General features: G+C 34.0%; 1 protein-coding gene across 10 annotated transcripts in view; it reads right to left on the bottom strand.

Moving 5' to 3' along the window:
* The window catches only part of COMMD10 (COMM domain containing 10), a 162,061-nt gene that overhangs the window by 118,378 nt on the left and 17,113 nt on the right, over positions 1 to 26,570 (bottom strand). For 9 of the 10 annotated variants that reach the window (XM_060143444.1, XM_060143445.1, XM_060143448.1 and 6 more), the window contains exon 5: positions 13,737 to 13,847. In XM_060143444.1, coding sequence (XP_059999427.1) covers positions 13,737 to 13,847 — 111 coding nt within the window. Of the gene's footprint in view, positions 1 to 12,447; positions 12,544 to 13,736; positions 13,848 to 26,570 lie in introns of those variants that run through there. The other variant, XM_060143451.1, reaches the window with a different exon arrangement.

Genomic DNA, 26,570 nt, shown 5'->3' with positions numbered 1-26,570 from the left:
GGTTAAGCTGCTAAGTACAATTTTCAAGCTCCAAATTCAACATCCCACCAGCAATTAAACAACAGGATAGAGAGAATTAGGTATAAAAAAAAGATAAAATATTTTACAATTTCTACTTCTTCCCATTTCTGAGGGAAATCATGTTTCCTAAGCCTAACTCACATCCTGGCGCTGACAAAAAAAATGATCATGTTTGTACTTTACAGTGTGGTTAACCAACAAGGCAGTCTGAGGCTGGGTGACTGGCTGGACCCTCCAGTTCCCCCAGACACTGCTTGGCTGCCCCAAGGGCAGAACAGGGCAATCAATATTCAGCTAACCTGTTACCTACTTGCACTTCAGCTGAGCAGCTATCATCTAGAAAAATCCGGTACAGACTCTATTTTACTACCAGAAACTCCCTGATTCTCTAGTACTATGAGTACTTCATCACCCAGACAGCCCTGCCAGAAAAGAATAGGAAAACTCTCAATGCAGTCGTCTATCAAGGTCATTCTCTCACTCCTCACACTTGGCAAATGGAAATAAATCACCTACCCTCCAGAGAGTTTCATGACGATCAAAACAAAATGTTTAAGAGCAAGATAAAACCATACAGACTATGAGAATAGGCACTAGCCATGGACCTCACTAAAGACAGACGGCAAAGTAATCACTGTGGAAGCACAGTGGTTACTTTATTAAATTGTACATTATTTTCAGTCCTTCTGGGCAAATAAAAAAAAAGTGACTTATTGTTTATTAATTTCAAGGGTCCGATGAGACAAAGTATAAAAGCACGTAGGATACCTGGCATATATTAAATGGTCAATAAATGTTATCTATTATCATTACCTTCTTAATTGTTTAAATGTGGCAGTATCAGGCATAGTGGTTACTTTCTGTGCACTGCAGCTATCCAGACACTCAGCTTTAATGAGCTCCATCCACCTAGGCTGACTAGAATTCAGAAAAATACAAAGTGGCAGCACTTAGGAAAGAGACAACGAGGTATCTCAGCCACCTGCATATTTCATATAATATTATGAAGAAATTAGATGTCCCCTCGGCCTCCAAATAGGTCATAATCCATATGAACTGACCCAAGGCAACTTGTGGGTTTACTTCTTAAATAAACAAAATTTCCTTATGAGAAATGTTTACCTTTTTTTAGGAATTATCATTAATTAGACCGCATTTTAAACTGCATTTTTTAACTTATTTTTATTTTTAAACTTGTTCTTGTCCTATATAATATCCCCTCATCTCCAAAGATCTCTACTCTTTAGAAGCAGACAGCTGAAATACATAGAATTAGGTAGTACTTAATTCATAGATAACATGTGTACCATCAAAGAGAAGTGTAAATACACTTATATGGCTGCAGTGTTATTGTTACTCATTACCATGCCAACCTAAAATACCTGAGGAGGTGACTATAATTTAACTTATAAACGAATACACAATACCCACTGTCAAAGCTAAGGAATCTATAAATTATATCTAAATATAAATTTATATATAAATCTATAAATTACTTATCTGTCTACAGCAAAATGCTTGATAAATTTAAATCGTTCAAGCTACTTTAGGTATATGCTTACAATGTTCATATTTTCTTGTACTTCGGAGTCAAAAGAAGTCAATATACATAAAAATCAGTTGAAAAGTAGAGAAAATACCCAAATTAAAATGAGGATGAAAATCTGAGCCATCATTTACATGAGGCAGAAGAACTTTTGATTTCTCATTTTAAAACAAGACTATCGTAAAACTAGCAACAGATTTTTGGTAGACTATTTCTTCTATTATTATACATTAACAATTAAATAATATCCTCCTCCTCCTCTCTTAACTAAAAAGGATGATTGCAATATGCCTGCCTCACTGGAGTGTTTTGAGACTCAATATTTGTAGATTTTTGAGCCTTGTGGCTGAAAGAATGAATACAAAGTATTATAATCAAGAATAGCGATATAAAAACAAAGATGGTTTAAGATAATAGAAAATTACATTTATAAGTGGCACAATGCCATACTACCCCTGTGGACTTGTTCTTTCAGAGTACATACTCTATGAAAGGTCACTGTGGGTGAAAAAAAAACCCCACAGGGAGTTCAAGTAGCCTACAATGCAATATCAGTAATTAAGGAAGTGGTATTCTTCCTCTATATTCATTTGGGAATCATTTCTACTAATTAAGAGAAAAGGAACAGTGATTTGTTAAAAATGATGGTTACAGAAAATTCAATCTGAATTCCAACAGCCTGGTTACAAAGGAGAATACTGTAACACTGAACAATTTTTTTAATAAGGGCAAACTACTATACAAGCCATCAAGTCAGTACTCAACTATCTTCCAAAATAATATACTCCTAAAAATATTTTCCAGAATAACCTGTTCCTAACACAATGTTGAACTATAGCACTGCAAATTCAAATTTAATTAACATTAAGTGCCTACTATGTGAGAGTCATTCTATCGATAATAGGCACTTCACAGATATTTAATTCTATCAATAGTCCTAGAAGGCAGGTATTACTAGCCACATTTTCAAACTGGGAAATTTGCTGCAGAAAGATTCAGATTCTTGCCCACAGTCTAAGAATTTAAACTCAAGTCATCTCACTTTTACACTTTAAATCCAGTGTACCCCCTTCATTCCGTCAGACTAGGGTCTCATCTGGCTATGCCAATAATCAACTGACAAACCATTCAGCCTCACTGGGCCTGAGTTTTCTCAGTAAACTTAGAGGGTTGAAATATTCCCTAAGTTGGTCTCCTTCATCCTCCTTTTCTCTCTCTCTCTCTCTCTCTCTCTCTCTCGCTCGCTCTCTCTCTCTCTCGCTCTCATTCTCTCTGTCTCTACTATTTTAATCCTTTTAAAGTATACAATTCAGTGGCTTCCAATACATTCACAATGCTGTGCACTAATTTCAGAACGTTTTCACTACCCCAGAAAGAAACCAATAACCTTTAAGCTGTCAGTCCCCATTCTTTCTTTCCCCCAGGTCTTGATAACTGCTAACCTGCTTGTTAGTTCTATGGATTTGCCTAACCTGGATATTTTATATAAATGAGACCATACAATATGTGACCTTTTGTGTCTGGTTCCTTTTACTAAGAAAAATATTTTTGAGGTTCATCAACATTGTAGCATGTATCAGGACTTCATTTCTGTTTATGGCTCAATAATATTCCATTGTATGTGTATACTACTATTTGTTTATCCATTCATCCATTGATGGGCATTTGAGTTGTTTCCACCTTTTGGCTACTGTTATGTACTGCTATAAACATGCATGCAGATATACATATTTGAGTCCTTGTTCTCACTTCTTCTGGGTATATATCTAGGAGTGAAACTGCTGAGTCATTCAATAGCTCTGTGTTTGAATTTCTGTGGAACTGACAAACTATTTCCCATAGTGGCTGAACCACTTTACATTTCCACCAGCGATATATGAGGGTCCTAATTTCTACACATCCTCACCAACACTTGTTATTTTACTTTTTTTTGTTTTTAATTATAGCCATCCTAATGGGTGTGAAGTGGTATCACTCTTGTTTTGATTTGCATTTCCCTAGTGATTAATGATGTTGAGTATCTTTTCATGTGCATGTTGGCCATTTTCATATCTTCTTTAGAGAAATGTCTATGCAAGTCCTTTACCCATTTTTTAAGTTGTTTGCCTTTTTGTTGTTGAGTTGTAGGAGTTCTTTACATATTCTAGACAGAAATTCCTTACCAGGAATTTGCAAACATTTTCTCTCATTCTTTAGGTTACCTTTTCTTTTTCTTCATAATGTCCTTTGATGCACAAGTTTTTAATTCTGATGAAGTCCAATTTATCTATTTTGTCATTCGTGCTTTTGATATTATATCTAAGAATCCATTGCCATACCCATCTAAGATTTCTTTGGGCTGGAAAATTCCATCAGCCTTTGCTCATTCCATAAATAAAGTTGTATATGAATAATAATTCTATTTGTTTTACTGCTGAGAATTATAAAAGGTTTATTTTTGGAGTTATTATTATATTACCCTTACCAAGGAAGTGGCAGTATTTTAACTTTGGATAAAATGGCCCTTTAAAGATGGATAGGTTGGAACTCCTTGAGATAAAATGGAATAACGCTGAAAGAAACTGCATTTTTGCTCGATTATAAAAAGAAAGGAAGAAGTGGAAAGAGAGGGAAGAAGAGAGGAAGGGAGAAGATTCAAATAAAAAATTCCCAAGTGACCCTGGAACTAATTTGTCTGAGGGTCCTCTGTATGACAAACGACTCAAGGGAGCCTGCGGCTAGGGTTCCAGTTTTATAGCCAGATTCTCACTCTCCATCACGCCACCCACAACATACACCATATCCTCACTTTCCAACTGATCTGATTTAGAATCTATGGTCCATCACTAAAATCACTCCCTTGTACACAAGGCCAATCCTTTGTCCCTTTCTCCCTTCACCTGATACACCTGGCAAAGATGAAATGCTGATTAAACCCAATTATCTACCTACTTCACAGTTGCATCACAGCAACTAAAAATGGATGAAGGAAAATGTACACCATTTCAACAGTTCTCATTTCAAATTCATGGTCACAAATCTCAAGTGGGCAATAAGCACTGGCCAGTAACAGTGAAACAGCCTAAAATAACTAGTTTGTTCATTTTCCCAATATCCAAAATAACTGTTTCATACTTCCTCCCCTGTTCCCAAACCTTCTAGACCTACCTACTACCTCAACTAATGACTGCATTCAGAAACAGAAGCAATCGGACACAGCTTCCTCTTCTACCACCCAAACTACCTACCTAATCCATTCTCTTTCTTTTTTGCTGTTACAACAAATAATGTGTTCCCACTCTCATCAAAGTCCAACCCTTTCATTTGTGCTCTGGCCCTCTTATCTTCTCACTTTCTCATGGAACTTGTATCCCTCTCTGTCCTGCAGCGTCAATTTCTCCCCAGTGGATGTGGAATCGGCATACAAATCTCCTCTGGTATCTCCAGTCACTGAATCCACATTCCCCTACATTGACTATTCCGTTTCTGTTTCTTGAAGGAGTTACGTAGGTGGTTGCTTTCACTTTTTTGCCTCATTTTCTTTCCTCAATTTACTCCAATCAGGATTCTTTTGCCTCTCAATTGTGATTGAGACCACAATTACCAAGGTTATCAGAGAAGTCCATCTAACCAAATCCAAGTCATATATATGTCTGTTCTTCTCTTTCCTGGTCCCTCAACAGTATTCAATACCGCCCTCCGTCTCGAAACACCTCCTTCTCCTGCCCCACACAGTGATCACCAGTGACCTCCATGACACTAAATTCATTTTTTTTTAAACTGCTATATAGTGATTATAAGTTCAGGCTATTGTGGCAGGTGGACCTGGGTTCAAATCTTGCCCATATTACTTTCTAATATCCAATCTAGGGAAAGATACTTAACCACTGAGACTAGTCTTCTTAATCTACAAGCTAGGGAAAATACTAGTACTTAATTCACAGCTGTGAGGGTTAAATTAGTATCTTTTTTTTTTTCTCTCTTTTACCTCTTACAGCATGTAACATTATTCACCCCCGACGAAATACTCTCTTGCTTTGGTCGCTGGCTGCTCCTTTCCCAATCACTGTGATAAGCTCCTGTAGCTCTACTTGCCTTTTAAATTTGGGAGTTCATCAGCTTCTATACTTCCTCCCTAAGTGACTAACCTCTTCCATCTCATAACTGAAATGATAATCAAAACCTCGATGATTTCCAAGTCTCAATTTCTAGTCTATAATCCACTCCCCACCTCACCAACTGCCATCCAAACAATCTCCACCTGGATATCTCAGCTACCTCATACTCAACATGCTCAGAAGATAAGCCTCTATCCTTTTTCATGTGTTCTTTCCTCCACCTGGATATCTCAGCTACCTCATACTCAACATGCTCAGAAGATAAGCCCCTATCCTTTTTCATGTGTTCTTTCCTCCATCTGAAACTCCCCTGCCTGTTGCACTCTCCAACTCCTTGCTGTCAGTTTCCACAGTTCCATGTATTTCCTTTTGTAACAGTCACTAAACTTAAATATATTTACTGGCTTAATGTATGCATTCCCTTTTAGACCATAAGCTCCATGATGGAAAATAAAACCTGTCTATATCACAAATACCTTGCCTAGTACCTCATGCATGGTAAAGGTTTAATAAATGTTTCTTGAATTGAATTTGAGCTATTTTAAAAGTTGTTGCTTATTTAATTTATTGATCTTTAATTTATTGAATTTTATTTGTTCAGATGTCTAATTCACTGTTAACACTTTTATTTCAAAGTACATAAGCCACTCATTTACATTACTATCATTTCTAATCCATAAAAATACATTAAACAAAATTTAAAGTTACTTTTAAACATATTCTATTATGTTTGAGGAATTCTACAATTATCAATTGCCTCCAGATTTCAAAAAAGTAAAAATTTCAGAAGCTAGGAAAGACAAGTGAGGGTGATACTGTTTGCCTACTTTGAAATTTCACAATTTTTTTTTTTTTTTTTTTTTTTTTTTGCGGTACGCAGGCCTCTCACTGTTATGGCCTCTTCCGTTGCGGAGCCCAGGCTCCGGATGCGCAGGCTCAGCGGCCATGGCTCACGGGCGCAGCCGCTCCGCGGCATGTGGGGTCTTCCCGGACCGGGGCACGAACCCGTGTCCCCTGCATCGGCAGGTGGACGCTCAACCACTGCGCCACCAGAGAAGCCCTCACAAAATTTTTGAAAAGAATTTTAGTAAAAAGATGATTTTTTAAATTATGAAATACATGGAGTATTTTTTAAAAGATTTTCTCCTCCAAGTCGTTTTTATCATTTTCTCCACATGAATACTAACTTCCATCACACTCTGTGTATTAATATTTCGTTTTTACTCATCAAAAATACACAGTGTCTAAAACAGTATTTTTGCTAGCTTAGAAGTCTTATCCATAGATAAATGCAGACTTTCCATTAGGCAATCTAAAGTACAGAAAAAGACTTATACATACATACTCTTCACACGCATATAAGGGGGTTCATTTTGTGATACCAAGGAGCTATACAAGTATTATTTGAACACTTCAATATACTTGAATACTAAGATCTTTAAGAAAGTCATACTGATCACAAAACTAAAAAAAGAAACCACAATAAATTAAGGAAAGAGTTTTGTATTGCTCTCATTTAGAACACATGACACCTTAAAGGATACTATCATTGAGAAACTGATCACAATGAAAAAGGATACAAAACAAAATTAAGAATCAGAAAACTAGAGCCACAAAGCCTTAGGATTACTTAAATAAATAAATTTGATTGCAAAGAACCAGGCTTTTTTTTTCAACGTATATGGGCAATTGTCTACCAAATAAGGGTTGTTTCTATTTACTCTAACTGCTAGAATATTTTATGAGATTGCTTCTACATGTTCTATAATAAAATAAAACACATACAACAAAAGCTTCTTTAATGTGTATACTAAAGGAATAAAGAAATTATAAATGAGAGGGCTCTATTATCTTACAAAAATACCAGGGCTTTTCACTGGTCTCCTAAAATTATCCAAAATAATTAACTAGTTATCAAAGAACCTACTTTTGAGATAGTAATGTCCAGAAGCTCTTATATTCTTTGAATGTCACCTTTGAGTGTGTGTGTTCCTAAAACGATTATGAAAAGCCAATTATCAAACTATAGTAAAGACCTTTTTTTGGTTTACACACTTTCACCCAGTAATTACACTCCTGAAGAATAACCATAAGTTCCAAGGATGCTTTATTCATTCATTCATTTGTTCATTCATCATTCAATAAGTGTTTACTGAACACCTACCATGTATTTATACACAAAGATGTTTATCACAATATAATAGGAAAATACTGGAAGCAAACTCATTATTTGACAACAGAGGAACTGGTAGGAAATTGTAGTAAGTCATAGCCAAAACGTGATGCAGTCAATCATTTAATATATTAATGATGAGTCTGAATATGGAAAAGATATGTTACAGAGTTAAATGAAGCAAGCAGAATATAAAATCAAAGACGACTTTCAAAAGAAAGTAGCTATTAAAAAAAAAAAGAAAGTAGCTATTGAATGAACACTGAAATAAAAGAGACTGCACAATGGTGGTAAATCTGTGACTTTTTCTTTCCATATCTATAAAGTTTTCAAAATAAACGTATACAACTTAGGTAATAAAAAAAGAACCAGAAACATCTTCTTTAAAAGACAAGCAATATTCATCAATCATTTCATTTCAAAAGTAAAAACCACTGACCTGTCTTAAAATTCTAAACCCTGAATAAAACCATCCCAAATGACACAAATAAAAGTATCTTGACACAGACCTGCTCATTATACAAAGCTAACTTTATAAATTTCTGATCAAAATCAGTGAGTAAAAAAGTCCAAGACTTTATAGAATGTCTTTTCAGATCATAAGATAGTATACTTTAGAAAATGAATAACTGCTATTTATCAAAAAAGAAAAAAAAAGTTCTGACTGATGAATGAGACTACCTTCTCATACCACTGAACAGTAATAACAGTACTGAACAGTAATAACAAAATTTCAATTCTTTTTCTTAAACCAAATGCAAACATCACTGTTTTTTAAAAAATCACTTATAACAGAGGTATAGGAAAAAAATGACTGGAAGGTCATATAACAAAACATAACAATGCTGTGGGTACTAGAATTACACTTGATTTTAATTGGCTTTTTTCCCCTATATTTTCCAAAATGTCCATTATAAATATATACACAAATATTGTAACACAAAAAAATAAATTTAAATTATCAAAAGAATATGCTGAAATATATTCACTATATAGATTAGATTAATAAAAATACAACATTTGTAAAATTTAGACCTGTTCATCAAAGCAGCTCAGAAAAATCTGAAGGTCCTTCCGAATCAGTCAATACAAACATTACCTTTAAGAAGATCAAAATACTTTAAATTTCTAATACAAAGAGTTCATGATTTGAACAGCATATGTGTGTTTTTCTCTTACTGAAAAACCTGTCATATATACAGCTAAGGATGTGTTTTTAATGATATACCCTATTTCTTTGTTCACGACACATCAACATCAATGATGTCATATAGCCCTTACAATAAGGTCTGTTAATAAATGCAGTGTCTATTAAACTGAGACAACATCAAAACATACAACTTTACTTACCACATAAAAGAATATATGTGTCTTTCATTGACTTTAGTGTAAAATTGTTTCAATTTAGTCAAAAAGAAAAGGAAATTTAGAATCCATGTAATTGTAGTTTTATGAAGAACAATAATAAAACAATCATTGCGTTTTAGAAAAGCTTTCAACACCTTGAAACATATACACATATTACAGGATAACTGCTAAGTTATTAAATAAGCAAAATGATACAGTATCCTAGCAATAAATATAGCATAGGTCTCTGAAATAAAATTGCCTGACTTCAAATCCTAGCTCTGTTTATTAGTTAGGAATAACCTAGGAAAATAAACTAACCACTACATGTTTCCATTTCTCCATCTATCTATAAAATACAGATAATAATAAGAATTCATACCTGGAAGAGATGTTTTTTAAATATCAAAGAAGGTAATACCGTATCTACATAGAGTAAGCAATTTAAAAAAAAAGGCTTTTTCCCCCCTTTTTCTCAATCTAAATAGAATTTGTCATACATTTTGAAAATAAGAATGAAGACCTCTAATTTTAAAAATTGGTATTAAAAGTCCTAAGTTCACTCAAGACCATAATTACCCTTCTGCAACCTGAGCACAATCCAATGGAACACTTAGATAAATGTTTAGAAAGTTCTCTTGTCAAGGTGACTTTATCTCAGTTGTTTCAAAAGAAGAAGAAAAAAAGAATGAAACACAAGGATTCTTTCTTAAAGGATGAACAAAAAGAATTTAGAATCACTGCATTTACAAAATATGATTGTCTTGAACAGCAAATTTACTGAGGAAAATGCAAGATTAGTAGTAAAATTCAAATATTTTAGCGTTTTTAGGATATTCAGTTAAAGTGTTGATGCCATCCAAATTACCAAATCTGTTACATATAAAATTGCTATTCTCTATAAAGAAATTTCAACTGTCTATGACTAGTCTGGAACCAGTTATGCTCTAACCTAACACAGCCATTCAACTATCTTTGGGATTATTGTATTCTCTTTTCTCATGAAGAAGTTAATACAGGTGGCAGAATGTAACAAAAAAAATCAACAGTGTAGAAGGCTTTTTAATAAATTTCATTTTGGCAAATGATCATACGCAAATTAGCAAATATTGAAATCAGGATGATTTTATTTATTTGTTCTGTACATATCTGATTAATAGGCACTAATTTTGTTGATGATAACAAGAGAACTCTATTGTTATATACAGATTAGAAATGTAAACACTTAGCATTTCCCACAACTACTGACTTCACAAATTATTTTGAATGTTATTTCAAATAACACTGTGAGTGCCAGAGGTTAGGTAAGCAAAGAGCTCTACTGCCCCCTAATGAAGTAGAACCAAAAAAACCCAAAAACTCAGAAAACTTGTTTTGAGGTATGTGTGGAACAGGAAAATCATCTTACTTTGCTAAATGCAGTAGACAAACAGTAAGAAAATTAACTGAAAACAACTAGAATATCTATCAAAATACTATAGGAAAAGCTAGAATCATCCAGTTTTCATGATAAAATTAGTAGCAAAACAGGAAAGCCTCGAGACAGAAATGTTCTAACAGAAAGGAGGCCAGTACAACAATGTTATCTAAAGTGACAGCAATTAAAACTTCACCTCAGGCTACACTTTTCATGTGTATGTTGGAAGGGAATGAGAAGAAAGAGATTCTTAGAAACCATGCTTTTCAGTGAATTACTGTAAGTTTTCAGTTCAGCAGCTCATACGTATTGTAAATACTATCTTACAATTTGCACTGACTCTAATCCTCTCAGAATTATTTTAATATATGTGTATATATGTGTACTTTCAGGATAACTACATTGTAAAACATACATTTGACGGAAAAAAAAACCCATATATTTCAAAGAATTTTACCTGTTTCCTGTTTTAAACAAATGTCAATTTCTTAAGCATGACAACTGTATACTTTATGATACTCTGCATCATAAACTAACCAGCGATAACTTTTAATCTTCCTTTTAATAAAATTTCTCCCTTCCTTTAACAAATTTGGTTTTTAAAACATGTTCCATACTCATGTTCCTTTTACCTAATACTCTAACCTGTCTAGAATTCCCGAATTCTCATTCAGAACAGAGCAAATGTTTGGGGGAAGAGCAGTGTGTGGTCCTTAATAACAGAAGTTATGTAAAAATTAACATCAAGGAATCAGATATAACAAGAGTACAAAGAATAGAATACCAGATCATAAAAACATGGAGAAAAAGTAAAGCTTCCCAGCAGCAGTTCACTGAGGGGAACAGAGGTATGGTAGATAACTGTTCCTTTATAGCTAGGGCACATGTCCCTTGGAGAGGGCCTGTTTCTAACCAGGTTGACCGTGGTTGTACATTCCACTATATGTCTGTTGTTTACAATATATAAGAAGTAGGGACCAAATCCACAAAATGCCACAGGGGAGACAGGGAACACAGAGAAAGAGGGTCACTTAAGTCTGCATACGAGATGAAAATATCCTTTACATTCCTGTGCTGCTGCTCTTCCCAAGTGTCCGTTAAGGAAAATGGTTCTCTAGCTCTGCAAGTCATAAGGGTAACCAAATGTTCATTCAAAATTTTAAAACAGCAACAGACAGAAAAATACAAATGTACTCCAGCCTATATCTCAAATGAGTTGGATCTCACATCTGTATAGATTTCCTGAATAATATGAATGAATTAAAAACATGACTCTTTTACTTGAAGCATTACTCATTCATTCCTACTGACTAAAGATATAACTGACACAGAGACATGTTTTGAAGACACAATAAAGAAGCTGGGAGGACTCAAGCATCCCAGAGTTAAACACTGCCAAAGTTATGATGCTTAAAGTATATCAAATATAGAGTCAAAATTGTATCCTTCCAAGCTATAAATTCCATTTAGCTACTCAGACTTAACATATGATAGTCACGAGAAATAAAGCAGTGAACGTATACCTGGAGAACGCATATATGTATGTGTGTATATAGGTGTGTGTTTTCCCTCATGGAAGAGTCTCAGTCCACACCAGTGAGTTTCAGGTTATTATCCTAAAGCTAAAGGAATGCCTTCCCTAGTTCATGGAGAGAAAAAAAAAATAAAGGACTTTCCAGGCTATCCTTTCCCTCCTCTATTCTCAGAAGCATACATATGAAAAATATGATCAAAAATTAAAGGAAGAAAGAATGAAAGAAAAGGGAAAAGGTTAATTTCATCAAGAAATAAAGTTAGTGGCAGCTTTGGTTTAAAACAAAGAGATTTATTTATTCATTAGCCCAAGAAAACTTTTACTGATGATGATGAAGATGGCAGCAGCCAGCATTTATAGAGCATCATGTACTTTACATACACTGAGTATCTGATCTTCATAAAAGCCCTGTGAGACAGATATATTATTCCTGTTTTACAGATGAAGAAACTGACACTCATGAAGATTAAGTAACTTGCCCAAGGTTAGACCGCTACTAAATTGCAGAGCATATATAATATTGCAGTCAATTCGACACTTAACCATTAAGTTTATGTTCTTTTCTGGTCAAAATGTGTGAAATGAAATGATTCTTTGCAAACACTGTAATAAATTAATAAATTATACATGTTAAGATCCAATTCAATTGCCTAAAATTCTGTGGACATGTAACCTGAGCTAGGCACCGATGCCAGTTCTTATGGAGGACAGAAATGTACAAGACATAATAAACAGTGCAAGTGCTAACAAAGAAGTAATAATATACACATCCTTCAATGCCCATTATAAATAATAACATTTCTTCCACTATTCTCTGATCACATACAGCCACAGTAACCTCTTCTTCTTCAGATCTTCCTACCTCACTCTCACCTCTATTTCATTTGTCTTAAAATGAGACAGTCTCATTTATTTAAGGAAAAAAAGTCACTCCTCCTGCTCTAAGATATTCAATTGTAGTAAAAAATATATAAAAATAGCATTCAATGACAACTGAAATACACATTTCTCAATATGCTGTAGTATATTGTCCATAGCAACTCTTTTACCTTTGATAACATGTTCAGGTTTTCTTAAATTAATACTAAAGAAAAAAATCACCATGCAGTTTAAAACTAATCCAAAATTCTATTTTGTAATAGCTGAGATTTAAACACACACACAGACATACTATACATACACCAACAGAACTCAGGTCACCTTCATATTTCAGGCATTGGCTGGACAACATTATTCCCTCTGCCATATGTATGCAGCTTAAAACACAAAACACCCAGAAACATTCACAATTATCTAAAACATTAAAATCATAATTTTATATGACCACTACCAATTTTTTTCCATTGCAGAATTTAAAAGACATTATAACATATTCTTGCAAGAAAAGTACCTTGTAAGACAACCTGTTTTTTCAAATAAATAACAAAGTGATATGTAAATCTGACATCAAAACTTGTCACAAAGATCTGTCATTTTGTTAATCTTTCATTTTAATTAAATTATGTTTAAACCTTCAATTCAAAGAACAAAGACCTTGCTAACAATAAAGTACAAGACCTAGTAAACAAAATACATCCTTTCAATGGGATACCCTTTCTTACCTTCGAATCTTCATTGCTCACTCCTAGCTGTAACACAGCTTGAGGAGATTTTAGTTTTGCTTGGGCAGAGTGAGCCATCTGAAGGTTAAGCTGCCATCCAACCGTCTCCAGCTACAAAAGACAAGCACAGATTGGAATCAGATGGTACAGAAGGAAGAAAACAGTCAACTTTAAGCAAATCTCCAATCAGCAGGAATGAACATGGATAGCCTGGACTCTGTGGAAAGTCAGTTCCAGGGCTCCTTTAACCTGCACACTCTGTACATTCTCCCTTTGGGCTCATTAGATTGGCCACGTGCCATGCCTGTCAAATTCAACAGTAAAACTGGCCTTTAAATACACTCTGTTCTAAAAATAAAAGTTCTGAGACTAAGCGATGAACTACACTAAAGGAGTCAATGGTTTTTAAATAGTAAATTACTATTTTAAAACAGTATATTTTAGGGAATTCCCTGGCCGTCCAGTAGTTAGGACTCTGCGCTCTCACTGTCGAGGGCCAGGATTTGATCCCTCCCTGGTCACGGAACTAGGATCCCACAAGCCATGCGGTGCAGCCAAAAAAACAAAAACAAAAAACAGTATATTTTAAAGCCAATGGTTTTTAAATAGTTATAAATTTTAACCAGTAAATAGCATATACTGGTGATAAGTACTTTAATGACCTCCTATTATCTTTCAAAACTCTTTGCAGTAAGTAGAACACGGTAGAACTTTTTTTTTTTAAAGGGAAATTGAAGTGCCCAGATGGTAAGAGGTTCACACATTTAGACACAGTTAGTGAGACTGGAATAGAGCCAGGCAAAGAATTGATATCTACTAGTGAGCAGGTGTTATCATGCTTTCCAAAGTATTCTAACTTACTATGGTTCCCAGTTATGACAGAAACTAATTAGAATACTTCCTTTGAATTTATTAATTAACAACAGCAAAATTGAATCAGGAAGGCAAAAACAGTAAAGACACACTAAAACAGCTTAAGTTTCAAAATATTAAGCAGCATAAATGTGGCTTTACTGAACAAGACAGATTATTGGTTTCTCCAACCTCAAAACTATGAGGTTTTAAATCTAATTTCCAATAAATCTAAAGTATCAATATTTAGGGAAGTTTTGTGACATGTAATTGTCATATACCTCTGACAACATGACCCTAGTAATTGATTTAGTAAAACTACCTTAGCTACACTGGTAAGAATGGCAGCCTCACAACAATTTTTACTTAACTGGAATACTAATTGCTAACTTGAAAGACTGTTCAACAGCTAGAATCACAGCAGTGACTCAAAGCCAAATTGGAAAGAGAGCAATGAAAGTATTATCTATTCGAGAGAGGATGTGATGAGAAAATAAAGATACAATTCTGTACTTTCTGGCACTGAACCTTTCAGAGTTTATGGGTAAAAAGGGGGAAGATGTTGCAGAGACATAATCCATAATACCACAAGTAAAAAAATCAATTTAATGGTACATGTTAAGGATCCATAATGTACTGATCTTTAACACCGATTACAGTAGTAACATAGTCTCTAATAGCAGCCCACTACTTTTTCAACAGTCACATGCAATAGACCCTCCAATATAACAGGAAAGAACGTAACTACTCTCATATATCCAAGCATTTTGATACACATCATCATCTTAATTGAAAAGCATCCTCTAGGTATTTGTATGGACCTGTAAGACACTGTTTTGATCTCATTTAACTAATCCTATCCCTGTCCTTTAAGCACTTAAGATAAATGACAAAGATAAATATTAAGTGAATAAACTAAAATATGGTCCCACTATGGTCAGGCCTTTGCATAAATTAATGTATGCTCAGTCACTGCACAGAGGTAGAATGGGAGAATTGAGATCACTGAACTTAAAGCTTATGCTTTAGTTCATGCTTACGCTGTCACTCACTAGCTAGGTGACCCTGATAGTTAAGTCACAATCTTTCAAGGTCTCAATTTCCTCATAAAAAATGGAAATAAATCTACCTGAATTATCGACTTTTCTGAGTTACTAATAATATCAAATAAGAAAATGCATATTCAAATTGCTTTGGAAACTGCAAAGCATTATAAATATAAGGCATTTGGGTCGCCTAATTTTTCCTACAGTATCTTTTTTTAATAGTATGTTTTAAATAGAGTTGACACTCTATATCTATCTGCTGAATTGAAACAAATCAAAAAATACAAGGAAAGGTAAATTTTTAAAACCATCATAACTAAAAAGAGTTCGTTGGTTGATGTTCTTAAATTCTAGAGCCTTTTCTATTGAATTTTGTGATTTAAAAATATTTGTCCCGGGCTTCCCTGGTGGCGCAGTGGTTGAGAGTCCGCCTGCCAATGCAGGGGACACGGGTTTGTGCCCCGGTCCGGGAAGATCCCACATGCTGCGGAGCGGCTAGGCCCGTGAGCCATGGCCGCTAAGCCTGCGCGTCGGGAGCCTGTGCTCCGCAACGGGAGAGGCCACAACAGTGAGAGGCCTGCGTACTGCAAAAAAAAAAAAAAAAATTTGTCCCATGCCCCCATGAAAGAGTAATTTTAAAAGTAAAAACAAAAAATTGCTAAACTCATATGTAGGTATATGCACATACACACACCCACTCATAAAATTTCATAGAAAAAGATCAGTATTCAGAAAACTTAAATGAAGAGGGAATAAAGGATAACTAGAATTATTTTAAAAAATACTTTGCAGTTTCACAGAATAGTAAGAAAAACAAAACTAACAAAATATTTACAGTGAAACTAGGAGAAAACAGCAACACTACTTGAGATAGGTACTCTTATTATCCCCATTCTAGAGATTAAATATGTAAAATGTAAACAACTGGTGCATAGGAGTAAAGAGTATATGAAGATTCCTTATGTTATTATTCCTACTTTTCTCTGTTTGAAATTATATCAAAATCAAAAGTTACAGAAATTAAAAAAAAAAAGTTACAGAAATTGATTCAAGTAAAAATCATCCATGGATACTAAATTTAAGTGGAGAAAGTTTGATTTGAAATGAATGGTCACAAAGTTTCTGCCCACAATTCCTTTTTAGTTGCAAAAGAAGAAAATAATTATGCAGTTGAAAAAAAAAAGCAACATTTTAATCAAGAGATCAAAATTAACATCACCAAAAAGTAGCAAATGGACAGCAGGTGCCTCTAGAAATGATATCCTGCAAAGACCACAACATCATTTACATAACTTTCTAGCCAAAAATCATAACTAAATTTGATCATGAAGAAACGACAGAAAAAAACAGAGAAACACATAAAACAAGTGGAAGGTACACTTGAAAAACATCAATGTCCTAAAGACAAAGAAAAGCTGAAGAAAGAAGGAATTCCTTAAACTGCTTAGAACATATATTATTTTCTGGGTCTATAATAGGCACTGGTAATACAAATATGAATAAAACAAACGCCCTTTGCCAAGGTGAAAATCTTACAGTACACTATTTAATTATTCCTCTGAGACTCCTAAGAAATAAATATGATAGTCATCAATATTTAATTACATAGGAAACAAAATCTAGCACAGAATTTTGACTTAAGTTAGCTAAACTACATTTGCTTCTATTTAAAAGAAAATTCTGTATAGTGTATATGAGGCATTTGTACATTAAAATACCAGGAACCATTTTAATATAATTTGTTTTGATATCTCATATTCAAATTTAAATCTGAGGGTGTTTATACCTTAACCAACATCTTAAGTTTAAATGTCATCAAAATAACATGAAACACAAGGAAAATGAGCCACTAATATTTTTCATGTCTTCCAACCCATGCCAAAACTGTTTACATGATAGTTCTTAGGCATCTCATTTACATTACTTATTACCTGACAATGTCACTAACATGTCAGTTCAAAATATAAGGACTTCATTCTCCCTCTAACTTCCACATAAAAAAACTCAGCATAAGCTTAAATTCTCATAATTGCTTTGTAAACCACAGTTCCAAGCATATGCAAAATTAGTCAAAATTACAATAATATTAACTCTTTTAAAATGAAAAAGAAAATGTAAAGTTAATCACCATACTTTAACTACTGGATCTCTCAAATAGTAGCCTCTGCTTGGATCATATCACTTAGTAAGAAACACTTTTTTATGTTGCAAACTGATATACATATACAAAAGTGTCACAAAACAATTTTTATCCAGAGCAGTAATACAGAATCTCTACTATGTTTCACTTTTAAAATACTAATTCAGGGACTCCCCAGTGGTCCAGTGGCTAAGATTCTGTGCTCCCAATTCAGGGGGCCCGGGTTCGATCCCTGGTCAGGGAACTAGATTCCACATGCTACAACTAAGAGTTCACATGCTGCAAATAAAAGATCTCACATGCCGCAACTAAGACCCAGTGCAGCCAAATAAATACTTTAAAAAATAAAATAAAATAAAAATTTAAACAATTTAAAAATTAAAAAAAAAAATACTAATTCAAAACCCTCCAAATTGATTTCATTACCTACTAAGCCACTAATAGGTCAAGCTATCTATCTATAGTTAGAAAAAATACTGCTCAGAAATACTGAATGAGTTTTAGGAATTATGTGTATGGATATTCATGAAACAATTATTATTTATTATAATGTCATGAAAACACAAAGTAGAACTGTAACTGCTAAAAGAGAAAACAGTACCTATATTTTGTTGCTATAATCCATCATTCATTTTATAACTGGCAAATACTATAAGCAGAAATTCTGTATATATATGGCTTATTACACAAACTATACATTACTATTTACACCTATGAAATATAAAACTTAGGAAGTTAACTAAACATTTAATACAAGAAGAGCATGAACCTACCTGTTTTTAAGGCTTAGCTAAACACTTGCTCTATAACTTCCTTGACCATTTCTCTTGACTTCAATGATTTCTTCGTATATAATCTACTGATTAATTATAGAAAATTCCCAACTTAAAAAAATTCTAGTTGGCTTATTCTTTGTTTTCTAAAATTATACATATAGAATAAAGCATGATATAAGAACTTTTTCTAAATCTTTCATACAGGGGAGAAGGGCATTTTTCAATTCAATGTAATCTGCTTAATAAGGTTAGCTTTTAGAAGCATTTCTCATTATAACCCTGTATCACCAAGAAAGGAACACCTGCTGGGAAAATCAATTCATGAATGTATAAGAGGTCATACTTATGATCCCTCAATTATGGCATGTGTATATGTATATAATGAAATCTTTAAAATAATAGATTCAGAGTAATTTTACATTTGTCTAAAATAGAGAAGTTTCCACTATTTCCATAATGTATAGAGATCTATTTTCTCAAGTAATATATGTATCTAAGGAGTTTGCCTAAGGACACAAGATGACAGCACTAATTTAGGAGTACATTTCATTGGAAACATTCTATATACCAGTGAACAATAAAGGCACTGATGATTATACCTCAAATTTTCACCTTTTTCCTTTGGAAAGAAAATGCTGTAGAAGAAATGAAGAAGGCATTTATAATCTGCTCAAATAGGTTCATTAATCAAATCAGCAAAAATTTAAACAGGCTGTCATTTGGAGGCCCTCCGGGAGATGCCAAATTTTATTCCCCATTTTTAAGCCGGCAGTGCCCTATTTATAAAATCAGATTCTAAAAAATCTATTTGTTTGGGACTTAGAACAAATCTGCAAATATAATAAAATTATAAATGGTGATTAAATTACCAAGTAATTTAACAGAAGGAATGCAAGTGTTTCCCTACTTTTGTCCTAACTAGAGGAATATCTAAAACTCAAAAAATAATAAATTCCAGTCCTAAATGGCTAAAAACAAATAATACCTTGGCATTAAGAAAAATCTTCAATTTCTGGCATTTTATATAGGTGGTTTTCTTAACTATTATATACAATAGATATCAGCCTTAACTTAACAAGCATATAATTTGAGAAAAAGCCTGTTGCTTTCAGGACACTAATGATTCCCATCTTTATGTAAATACCACAAATTGTATGCTGATGAAACTTACACTTATCAGTAGAATCAGACTTTCATCCTAGTCTTCTATCCATTTTTAAATAATAATGGCACAATGATATAAAGACTGGCCTATGCAAATGAAAAAACAAAAACAAACAAACAAAAACAAGTTTACCATTAACTGAGATGAGAAAACTACAGGAACAGTTTCAAGAGGAATGATCCAAAGATCAGTTTACTTTTTTAATGTTAAGCTTCAGATGCCTATTCTATATCCAATGAAACTATCAAGTAGGCTAGAGAAAAAATGTTTTATTAGAAAATAGTTTTTAAACCCAGAAGCCTAGATGTGATTGCCAGGGAAGTACAAAAGAAAAGAGAAGAGGATCAGGGACTGACTCCTGGCACAATACAAAATTTAGAGGTTGTAGAAATGAGAAGAAAGTAGCAAATATGACTGACTAAAAGAAGCAGCCAGAAAGGAGAAAAACCAGAAGAGCACAGACCTGACTTTTGTACCGTCATAGATGCTGGGGACATAAAAATCAATAAACTTACAATCTCTGTCCCAAAAGCTCCAAGTCTAGTGATGAAGACAAACATATACAAAAGTAATTTTGATATAACACATATGTAGAAAATCCTAAGTAACTGCAAAAAAGCTACTAAAACTAATGGCCAATTTTAAGAAAGTTATGGCAAAAGGTTAATATGAAACATCAATAGTTTTCAATATACTAGAAAGAAACAATTGGAAAATGTCAAAAATGCAATTCCATTTTTAGTGGCAACCAAAATCATGCAAATACACAGTCTTAGTCTGTTCAGGCCACTAAAACAAAATACCACAGACTGCATAGCTTAGTAATAACAACATTTATCTCTCACAGTTGTGGAGATTGGAAGTCTGAGATAAGGGTGACAGCAAGGTTGAGTGAGGGCCCTCTTCCAGGCTGCAGACTTCTTGTATCCTCACATGGCAGAAGGAGGCAAGGGAGTTCTCTAGGGCCTCTTTATAAGGGCTCTAATCCCGTTCATTAGGGTTCTTTCCTTATTACCTAATCACCCCCTAAAGGTCCTACCTCCTAATATCATCACCATGGGGGTGAGGTTTCAACATACAAATCTTGAAGAGACACAAACATTCAGTCTATAGCATAAGAATAACAAAATTTGTGCAAATCCTGGTCACTGGAAAAACTACAAACATTATTGGAATAAATTAAAGAAGATATCAATAAATGGAGAGATATACCATGCTCATGAATTTAAAGATTCAATATTATTAAGATGTCAGTTCTTCCAGAAATGATCTATAGAATTTAGGACAATCTAATTAATTCCCCAGCAGGAATTTTTTAATAGAAACTGACAAGCTGATTCTAAAATTTAAATGGAAAGGCAAATGACCTAAAAGTGTCAAACCAATTTTTTTAAAGAGTTGGAGGAGCTATATTACCTAACTTGAAGAATATAAAAGTACAGCAATAAAGACAATGTGGCATTGGCAAAGGATAGACATAAAGACCCATCAATTGACTTCTAACGAAGGTACCAAGGTAAATGATGTTGGAACAACTAGATATCTACATGGAAACAAAATAAAAAACAACCTCTACCTAACACCGAACACAAAAATGAACGCAAAATGGATCACAGACCTAAATGTAACTGCTAAAACCATCAAACTTCTAGAAGAAAACATAAAAGGAAATCTTTGTGATCTTAGGATAGGCAAAGATTTTAAAGAGAGCCATAAAAGTATGAACCACAAAAGAAAAAAATTATAAACTAGACTTCATCAAAATAAAAAATTCTGTTCTTCAAAAGTCACCATTAATAAAAAGGCAAGCCACGGACTAATAAAATATTCACAATACATATACCTGACAAAGGACTTGTATCCAAACTATATAAATAATTCTTACCAAAATAAGAAAATGAAATCTACCCCACTGTAAAGCAATTATACTCCAATAAAGATGTTAAAAGAAAAATAAATTAAAAAAAAAGAAACCTATACAAAAAGGGCAAAGATTGGAACAGATAATTCACAAAAGAAGATAAACAAATGGCCAACAAACACATAAAAAGATATTCAAAATCCTTATGTTCAACATCCTTATACCCATTAGAATGGCTAAAACTTTAAAGAATGGCAGCACCAAGTGTTGGCCAGGACATGAAGAAACTGCTGGTTGGAGTGTAATAGTACAACCACTTTGGAAAACTGTTTGGCAGCTTCTCATATAGTTAAATATACACTGACCCTACAACCCAGTCAATCCACCCCTAAGAAACTACTCAAGAGAAATAAAAATATATGTCCTTCAAAAGATGTGTACATGAATGTTAACAGATTTATTCAAAATAGCCCAAAGCTGGAAAGAGCCCCACTATCCATCAACAAGTGAATGGATAAACTGTGACACATCCGTATGACAGAATACCACCCTGCAATAAAAGAATACCAACCCACAATGAAAAGGAGCAAACCACTGATACAGTCAACAACACAGATGAACCTCAAAATCATACTCAGTGGAAGAAGCCAGAGGAAAGGACATGTGTATAATTCCATTTATATAAAATCCTACTAAACACAATCTATAGTGACACAAAGCAGATCAGTGGTTTCCTGCAGCCAGGGTTTAGGGAGGAAAGAACTGCCAGGGGGCATGAGGAAACTTTTTAGCACGATGAAAATGCTCTGTATTTTAATTATGACCATGATCTCACAGATATAATGCTATCAAAATTCACCAAATAGTGCAATTAAAAGGATACAGATTACACTATGTAAATTATAATTTAATAATGCTATTTTTTAAAAGATACAATATATTAAAGGCCGTAACAGAGGAATGTATAGGTGCGATGAGAGAACATCTTCAATCTCTTTGCCATCCTCTAGTCATGGGCAAGAACAGGAGGCAGTAAGCCTCAAAGGAACAAGCCACACTACTACTTGCCTCCCAGAGAAAGAATTCTATACTGTGACATCTTTAAGTATATGAAAACAAGGTCAGGATCTCAGAGATGACTATTATGCAATACAGTATCCACATTACAAGAGGCATAAATGCTTTATTACAAATATCACAACTTAGGGATACTCTCTAACCTATACCCTCAAGTTTAGATGCCACAAAAGTCAACCTAGTGTCATTGCTAGGGTGGCATGAAACTTAAAATTATACTCCTTGACCCACAGACTTGGCCAAAATACCTAATTGGTCTTCATATCCAAGTTATAAAGTGATGAGGGAAAACATCAATGAATCATCATTCAGACTGCTTGCCACCTCTGCATACCATGAATATATGAAGACCATAGTACAAGTTTACTGACACCAAAATGTCATTCAGCTAATGCTCTCACAGTTGACAACACTCTGAAAAAGTACATCAATTCTATTTAGCAAGTGCACATCTTTGACGACTATGACATAAGAGTAATTCTGCTAACAGCACAGTTCTTTGGCATTAGTAAAATCTTAATTTAATTTGTTAATGGTCTGGTTTTAGTCAATTATTTATAAAGCAGAGAATACGTTTCTACTTCAAATTAGACTGATTAAGGGTCTCTTAGATCTAAAGTTCTTTAAATTGATTGCTGCATCAACAGCTAATGACATCACCTTTTTTCCCCTGGAGAATTTCCATTTCAAGCTAAAGCAATTCTTATTATACATATTCCCACTTTTAAAGAGGAAAAATGTAAATGACTTAATCTAGTATTCCAGCAAAACTCAAGAGTCATGAAATAAATGAACCACAAAAGGCTTAAAGTACAACCAAAATGAAAGCACAAAAGAACACTAGGAAATACGAAATATAATCCATACCCTCCTCTCTTTACTTTTCTAACACCAATAAACACAAATATCCCCCTTTATAAGAAAACCCTATAAACTGAACCTCAAAGTAGCACAATTAGTAAAGCAGGAATATTGTGCATTTATTTAATCAACAACTATTTTTTGAGAACCCACTATCTACCAAGGGCCATTTAAAGTAGTGAAAATACAGTAGTGAACAAAACAGACAAAAATTCCTGCCCTTGTGGAGTTTATAGTTTAGTAGTAGAGACAATTTAAAAAAATGAACACGTAGAATATATAGAAGGTCAGATAAGAATAATGAGTATTATAGAAAAAAGCGAAGTAAGAATGTACCATAGAGGTGGAAGCACTTTTCACTATGATGATTACAGCAAGGCTCACTGATAAGTGTGATATTTGCGCAAAGAGCTGAAAAAGATAGGAAGCCAACCACATGAACATCCAAGAGTTTCTGAGGTAAAGAGAATAGAATTCTCCAAAGTGAGCCAGGTGGAGGTCAACAGATAGTGGACCAAAAGGGGTTACTGATCATGTAGGGTCTTAAAGGCAATTGTAAGAACTTTGACTTCCATTATAAACAACACGGAAAGACTTGGTGGATCTGGAGCACAGCAAGGACAGAATAAGACTTACAATTTAAAAGAAGCACTTTTAGAGTTCCTAATCTGATAATGGTAGGAAGGAGTTTATATCTCATCAACTTCCCTTGCAAATAAAAAGTATAACTTCTAGGGCTTCCCTGGTGGCGCAGTGGTTGAGAGTCCGCCTGCCAATGCAGGGGACACAGGTTCATGTCCCGGTCCGGGAAGATCCCACATGCCGCGGAGCGGCTGGGCCCGTGAGCCATGGCCGCTGAGCCTGCGCGTCCGGAGCCTGTGTTCCGCAACGGGAGAGGCCACAGCAGTGAGAGGTCCACGTACCGCAAAAAAAAAAAAAAAAAAAAAAAGTATAACTTCTAAACAAAATATTTTAAAAACAGTGATTTGAAGGCATTGGAGAATGACTAAAAGCAGAAAGAAGTTAAAGGGAAGGGATCCACACAAGGTGACAGATTTGTAAAAGAAGGGAACCACACAAGGTGACAGATTCACAATTATATGACTCTTTACATTTATATGACTTTTTCCCAATCCGTGCAGCATGGACTGGCTAAAACTCAAATACAAAGCCTCAGATTTGGCTTAAGGGGTCAGCAACCCCATTGCTAGACATTTACTCAAGGGAAATAAAAACATATGTCCACAAAAAGACTTGTACACAAATGTCAAAGAGCAGTCTTATTCCTAATAGCCAGAAACTGGAAACAACCCAAAAGTCTATCAAGAGGACTACAGATAAACAAACTATGTTATTTTCATACAAGGAAATATTACTCAGCAACAAAAGAACTGCTGATACAAGTAACAACATGAATGCATCCAAAAAAACATTATGTTGAGAGACAGTAGACAGACACTTATTTGAGTTCATTTATATTAACTCTACGAACAGAAAAAAAACAACTAACAGTGATGGAAATTTGAGTATGAAGGTGGAGGGAATTAAAACTGGGCACTTTCCAGGTGATGAAAATTTTCTCTATTTTGTTAAGGAGAATGATTAAAAGGGTATATATAATTTCTGAAATTCATCAAACTGAACACACTTAAAATCTCTGCATTTTCTGCAGGTAGATTATATTTCAATAAAAAAACAGTAAATGAATATAGCAGCATTTAAATCTCACAAACATTTACATTCAGTCAATTCCAGCATATGGAAAAACCATGGCTTTCACTTCATTCTTAACATGCCAACAACTAACGCAATAAATGAGGCAGAAATTTGACTTGTATATGGATATAATTATAACAAAATACCTTTCCTATAAATGCAGATGATAATGTTAGAAGCATGTAAATCTTGAAAAAGCACTCAGATATGTATTCATAGTTACGTATTTAGATTTAGCTATATGAAGTATGTTTTTTCTGTTTTCTTTTTAATAAAGCCATTCATCCATCCTTAGAATTCCAAAAGAAATGAAATAAGAATATAAAAGAAAATAATAAAACAAAAGAATACACTACGTTTTAAAAATGTCAAATCTAAATTTCTTATATTACATATAAAAGACAGATATTTAACAATTAATGAAGCAAACAATTAGTTGTTACACTTAACAATAAAGTAAATCTTATTATTAACGGCTTAAAGAGGATTTTTTTAAAAGACTGTTTAGGAACATTATTATCTTAAGAACGTTAGCCATCCTTTTTTTTTTTTTTTTTCCGGTACACGGGCCTCTCACTGTTGTGGCCTCTCCCGTTGCGGAGCACAGGCTCCAGACACGCAGGCTCAGCGGCCATGGCTCACGGGCGCAGCCGCTCCGCAGCATGTGGGATCTTCCCAGACCGGGGCACGAACCCGTGTCCCCTGCATCGGCAGGCGGACTCTCAACCACTGCGACACCAGGGAAGCCCTAGCCATCCATTTTTAAATGCAGGTTTCTCAAGAACATATGAGACATGATGAATTTTCACTACATAATGAAATAATATATTTGCTATGTAACTTGTAAAATTAAGAACACTCTTAACAGGACGAAATCACAATACACACATTTTGAGCATTCATTCAAAACAAATACAACTGTCAAATTTATCTTTAAAATCTTCCTAACAAACATACAAGTACATTTTAAGAAAAGGAATCAGTACAGGAATCAGTAGCCTTTAAAGAGCAGGCTACTCAGAGTGCTAAAAATATGCCTTATGTATATTTCTCATAATCATATCTGTTACTGAGGAATAGGGTGAACTTCAAATGTAAAGGTATCTTAGAAAAAATATCATATAAAAAAACACAATTCTTTTCCTTAAGGTCTCAGAAAAAAAGAGATGTATCAATATGTCAGTAATATTTAACATATAAGTTTTTACATTTTGTATAGCAGGAATATACATAAAGGAACTCTAACCAGAATTTTAGGAGTAAAATTAAACATAGTATTCAAGTTCTGTCTGAAAGGGTATTCATAATTTAATAAATGTTGTAACCACACAGGCATTTTA

This window comes from Lagenorhynchus albirostris, chromosome 3 (assembly GCF_949774975.1).
Source record: "Lagenorhynchus albirostris chromosome 3, mLagAlb1.1, whole genome shotgun sequence".
NCBI lineage: Eukaryota > Metazoa > Chordata > Mammalia > Artiodactyla > Delphinidae > Lagenorhynchus > Lagenorhynchus albirostris.
Note: the sequence above shows the minus strand (reverse complement) of the source record. Positions and strands in the feature narration are given on the sequence as shown.